Source organism: Lampetra fluviatilis, chromosome 8 (genome assembly GCF_964198595.1).
Source record: "Lampetra fluviatilis chromosome 8, kcLamFluv1.1, whole genome shotgun sequence".
Lineage (NCBI taxonomy): Eukaryota > Metazoa > Chordata > Hyperoartia > Petromyzontiformes > Petromyzontidae > Lampetra > Lampetra fluviatilis.
The window spans coordinates 8830101-8836238 of record NC_136282.1 but is presented as its reverse complement, the minus strand read 5'-3'; the positions used below and the strand labels follow the sequence as shown (position 1 = coordinate 8836238).

Here is a 6138-nt window from a genome sequence, read left to right as displayed (position 1 = left end):
ATGGGGTTTATCACATTGCTACAGTTTTGCGATTTAACCATTATGAAGCAGTATCTATTTTTGGGGTCCGCAAAATCCGAGGTATGGGGCTTCAGCTTCTAAAGCCCCTGTGTTAATCCGTCCTTGGTCATGGTAAGTGAAGAAGAGAGGAGGCCAATGTTTGTTCCACTTTGATGCACGTGACGTGGGCAGGGACTCCCATCACTCAAAAGAAGCTGCCAAGGACATAATAACCATAGCAATACAGTGTTCCCTCGTTAGTCATGAACTTGCTGTACACGATTTTGGCTATCCGCGAATCTCATCTGAAACTCTACACGACTGCATCGAGAAAAAGTGAGAACGAACGGAAGTGATGAGAGACAGAATGTGATGCGAAACAGTGATGAGATAATGTAATGAGATACATTTATAAACGATTATTTAATACTTGAAAATGTTTTTACTTTATAATAACGAATTACATTTTGTTGTGTTATGATACATTGTCATGTATTTAATGGCTTATTTGTGTATTTATTTAAGATGATTCATTAAAAAGATAGGTTTCCGTAGGTCAATAACATTATCCACGAAATTGCTATTCACAAGCTTATCTGGAACGTATCCCTCACGGATAACGAGGGAATCCTGTACTTGGTGCCGCCTGCTACACAGTGGACGTTAAAGATCCCCCCTGACGTCATCCACAAGAGTAGGCCAGTGTGTTTCCGTGTCAGGGTCCACATTTTTTTTCCTTATTCGAAAATGACCCACTAATTACTCAATTGGGATTATACAAAGAAATCATTGCCCCCCCCTACTGGCAGACTAATGCCCCAGGTCACTTGTACAAGTGGTCTCTTGAGTTCTCACCTGGTTAAACAAAATAAACAAAAAAGGATGAAAATAAGTGGGGCGGACATTCATCTGCGTTAAACGTTTTGCCAAGGCGTCACTTTTATTGAGACAATAAGCAGAGTCATAAAACTCGAGCAATATTTGCTATAATTTTACCTCAGTTACAGTAGCCATTGGCGAAATGCAAAGTTGTATTTATTTTCACGTATTTAATAACTAACATATTATTAAGACTGATCGAGATTTGACCCCATGTGAACCACATTACATACACAATGTCAATTTTGGCAATTTTTTTATTTGTTCTCAAATATTCATAAATACACGTATAGTCAGGCACAACAACAGTTGCAGAGCATAAGTGGAAATATTGTTAGAGCGTGCACATGAAGACAATCGACTGTACACAACTTTGGAACACAGAGTTGCGTTGTAAAACAAAAGCTCAGCTGGGCAATTCATCTCGATGGTAATCAAGAAAATGATAAATGGCTTTTTCAAGCGAGGGCCTGGCCACGTCGTGAAGGGGGGGGGGTCACGAGCAGTTGGGTCTAATGAAGCTCTCCGAGAGGGAAACCCGTAACATAATCTGGCAGTGAGATTATTTAAAGAGAGCCCGACACGGGACCACCCAGGCAGAGGGCTTGCGACCCCCCCCTGCCACAAACACGATTCAGTGGACAAAGGAGCAGGAGGACGAGGAGGAGGGCAGGCGGCTAGCGTAACATAACGGAAATGGTTTTCCAGTCTGAGCGAGATACCGCAAAATACCGAGGTGACCGTTACAAATGCTCGAGCCAAGTTCATTCTTGAACGTTTGAATTTAGTGAAAATAAATGAGCCCCTATTTAAAGCACAGTTTTGTATACACTGTATTTTGTTTTAATAAATTAATGAGGAACAATATAATAGCTTTATAAAATATTTAAAAAAACATAAAATAAGAAATTTTGCTGTGCTATTTAGAGGAATAATACCACATTCCTCTGCCTAGTATGGATCCAATAAGGTTAGGAATGTTTTGCAAGGACAAATGAAGAGGAGTGGCAGTAGACCCACATGTGGGAGGTTTGATTTTATACAAACGACCTGCATGAAACAGGAATTAGCTTTGAGAAAGCGCTCTGGACTTTAGCTCTGAATGGGAAAATATGTAAGAATTCGGTGGTCAGTAAAATAATGAAGTCCTGCTCAACTAAAGGCGAACAATGAGACTGGAGTGGTGCAAGAGGCTCTCCGCTGGTTTACCATAAATTCCACCCTGCCTTTGAATGGTTTTAGTCAACTGAAGAAAATCATCCAGTCAGGTGAAGCAGTGGCAAGTCCCAGCTGAACGTTGAATCAACTCATCATCCTTACAGGGTCAATATAATGAGTACCACTTTGTTTACATCTCTAATGGAAAGGCTGACCCCATCATAAGAATGTGGAGTGTCTACCAATGGTAGAAGGCCAACAATGATGACGATGTGTTCTGCCCTCTGTAAACACTGAATGTGTAAACAATACTGAATGAACGTATAAAACGTAAATATATACCAAAACAAATAAAACTTATTTTGCCTTTGTGTTTCACCCACACTAAAGGGGGTCTCTGGTAGTAACAATGAAGGTGGAGATCGGGAGGGGTCGGCGGCGTCGGCGGCGTCGGCCGGTCGCACAATAGCGGTGGGCTGTGTGGTGTCGAGGTATGGATAGAGGGAGCGTGGTGTCTGGCTGCCAACCTGTGGCCGAGTTGGTGCCGTTGTCAGGAGTGTTGGCGTGGTTGCCTTCGGACGTGCTGGACCTCTGCCGTGCCCCCGGGCTCACGAGCCCATCGCCCTTCGCCTGCTTGATCAGCTGCTTTTTCCTCTTCTTGTCCTCTTTTTCCTTCGCCAGTGGAAAGGGGGACATCGACACGTCAGGCTGTGCTCAACACGGGGCTTAGAGAGGCCCCCCATCCCACCCTGGTCTACGGTGGTGTGAGCACCGTTGTACGGGAGGATGTCGGCTCGTTTATACTGCGGTGTTACCGTCACGGAAAAGCGAGGTGGATAGATGCAGTGGGTCTAAAATAGATCGGGCTGGGATTGAACGGAGTGGTAATACCATGCAAAGAGAACAGTGGCGGAGATTTGTTCAGCACCATCATCGTTCATAAGCTGGCACAGCAGGGACAGACGATCGGATTTTCATGGTGCCAAATCTTCCCGTTCTTTCCCATTTTGGCAGAAATGTGCCAATGTCTCAATTACAAACAGTGAGTCAAATCACCATGATAATGTGATTTGACCGTTTCATCAATATGTCACTTCTTAGCACGATAAATCAAACCTCACCATACTAATCTAAACTCACATGCATGTTTACTGTACCCTGGCGACCATTGTTATGTGTACACAAATGGACCCCGAGAATGATCGATTATCATGCGATACTACAGTAGTATGATTGAACAGACTCATGCTCATTGTGTTATTCTCTTAATGTCACCGAAACTCACGTACTTATTTTATTCTATGACTTGAACATAAATATGGTGGTTTCTAAGTCACTCTGACATTCGTCCGTACAATACTACTTTGTTTCACACATTTTTCCAAAATAATTACAATGGCCCCTTTTTTTTGGACAGTACAGTAAGAACATTTTATTGTTTTATTTATTCGTTTCGTACAAGCAATGAAATCCCAACAATAAACAAACAGCTTCGAGGCAAATTTTGACTTAAAACTTTCGTGACTGCAGGAATTCATATTCACGTAGATACATGACTTTACCGAAAGAACCAAGAATATAAAAGCTGCGAGGCACAAAGACTTTTGAGAAAATGCCTCGAGAGTGCCCAGAGGCACAAGGCCGCCATGACGCTGCAACAGCGCGTGGGCTTCAAGCAGTTGCCTTATTTTTGCGTTCGAGGCCACACAAACTACAACGAACAACAAAGCCACGCGCTCTCCTCAAACACGCGCTGCAGTTATACACCGATAAGATTGTTTATGTACGTGTAACAAAAAGATACGAACAATACCTTTGAAAATGGAATGATCTATTGAAGCAACCGCAACAGGTATACCTTCCCCTCTTGTTCTTTAGAGAAGTAGAATAGCACGGGCTATGATATTCATTTGTTACTGTTTAAACTCACGTGCCCACATACAAAGATGCATGCATTGTGTAATTTTAGATGACTATTTAATTTAGAATCATAGAACTGGTGACGTCAGCATGGGCAGCCTTTCGTCAAGCTTGGACGATGCCCTCCGGTGTGTGTCGCCTTGTCCTGCGTGTTGTCTCGCAGGATGTCTCATGTTTTCCATCCACGTGCTTCCGTAAAGCTTCTTCGGGAGTTAAATTGCGTTAAAAATGCCATTTTAAATGGCATATGTGAGGTCCTCCCCCCAGTGTCATGCATACTGTAATGTTGGACTGCCTACTAGATTTGCGTTGAACTTAGTTCAGGTTGTTAATTATTATTGATTAGACATGTTGACAACAATTCCCTGTTCTTTGGGTCCTTCGGTAAAGTCACGTAAGACCCAAAGAGTATGAATTCCTGCAGTCATGAAAGCTTTAAGTCAAGATTCAACAATTCCATGCTTTTGTTCTATGTATCACCTGTGAATCCCATGTAACATGCTCAGCCGTTTTGGCCGAGATGCCATTAAAAAAGTGTTTCTTAGCTCAATGGGCCTTACCCAAAATAACAGGACCAACTGAGTAGCTCACTTTCTCCCTGGATTCTTCCGAGATGCTGGTGTGACTGGTTCTCAGTGTCGCTATATAATCGACTAGCTTTACTACCTGGCTTCGCCCGGGACTTGGATTCACGACGCCCGGCCGCCTTTGTCTCCCCAGTGGCGATGTTCACACACCACACCACTTACTCGTTTGAGGCTGAGTCGACCTAGGGGAGGCCCAGGACCAGTTAAAATAATCGTCACTGGTGGTGGCCGTGAGCGGGAATCGAACTGGGGTTGCCGGGTTCGTAGTGTGCTAACCACTACACTACAATGCGTTACGCTTCCACGTCCGCGGGTCACGTGACAGATTTGACGTCACAGCTCACTTGTATTTTTATAATTTTTGCATGGTGTACAGTCTGGAACGTACCCACATGGCAAATTTCCAGTTTGTTGCATGTCGGGAAGTACACTAAACATTTTGAACAGACACACATATTCAAAACTTTGCCTTTTATATATGTGGAGATTGACAAAATGAGCATCTCAATTCAGTACCTGAAGAAGCTCCCTGCATGTGGGGTGAAATGTCAGACATTGTGACGAAAAACACATGGTACAACCTAAAAACCCATCTGAGAGCTACACAGCACAAACGGACAGGCCTACAACAGCGATGATAATGGCGATGACAACATTCATATTGTTGATGATGATGAAGTTGTGGATTAGCACGCTCTTGCCTGCGAGTCTTACCCATACCTGCTTTCTAATCCATGTGCTGTCTCGGAAAGGGCCGCCCGGCTGTGCATGCGCGTTCACGTACATCATCCACGTGGCTGTGGAGTGGTGGTCACTCTCGGCCAAGTGACATCTCCACAGGCTCTATGGGAATGTTCACATGTGCAGAACACTTGCGTGGAATGCCAACACACGCATATCATATGATATTGCTCATGACACTGCTGGTGGAAGGGCCTCCACTAGAGGGAGTTCTAGAGAGCTCACGTATCCAGTCGCCAGACATCTTGGAAGAGGTGACAGTGCCCACACTTTACCCCACCACACCCCGACTGCCGAACAACTAACTGTGGTGAATTAATTTATACTTCTGGGTGGACGGCAACACCAGGAGGCCAGACTGTAACCTCTGGATTGCAAGTTTAGTGTGTATGGTATGAATCCAATGCAATGGTTCAAGTCATAAATACCGTGTTCGGTTCTGCTGGGGTCTGACCTGCCTTGCACAACTCAAGTTGGAATGGACCAGAGGTATTTTGCAGTGCTATATTTTCATCATGAATAGACTTGGAAGCAGGGCTGTCAGCAGTTATGAATAGGATGTAAAAAAACACAGGTGTGGCAAACCAACCACTAGATTTTGGTGGTGGGGGGGGGGAGAATTGCCTTGTATGTAGCACTCTGAAAATATTCTGGTACAGTTATAAGTTGTATCTGTAGTCAAGACAGATGAGTTTAAATGAAATTTAAATTAAGACAACTAGATTAAAATCCTCCAAGGCGTCAACAAACCACAATTCAATGCATATTATTTGGCGATGCGGCATTGGCAGTGGCGCAAATAGGTCCAGAAAAACTTCACAGATTCGTCAATAGCCACTGCCTTAAAAAACAA

General features: G+C 43.8%; 1 protein-coding gene across 2 annotated transcripts in view; it reads right to left on the bottom strand.

Annotated features, from left to right (window-relative positions):
• The window catches only part of LOC144933833 (potassium voltage-gated channel subfamily KQT member 1-like), a 69696-nt gene that overhangs the window by 26825 nt on the left and 36733 nt on the right, over positions 1–6138 (bottom strand). For both annotated transcript variants that reach the window (XM_078859032.1, XM_078859033.1), the window contains exons 10-11: positions 5265–5387; positions 2565–2709 (exon numbers count right to left, since the gene is read on the bottom strand). In XM_078859032.1, coding sequence (XP_078715158.1) covers positions 2565–2709; positions 5265–5387 — 268 coding nt within the window. The remainder of the gene's footprint in view (positions 1–2564; positions 2710–5264; positions 5388–6138) is intronic.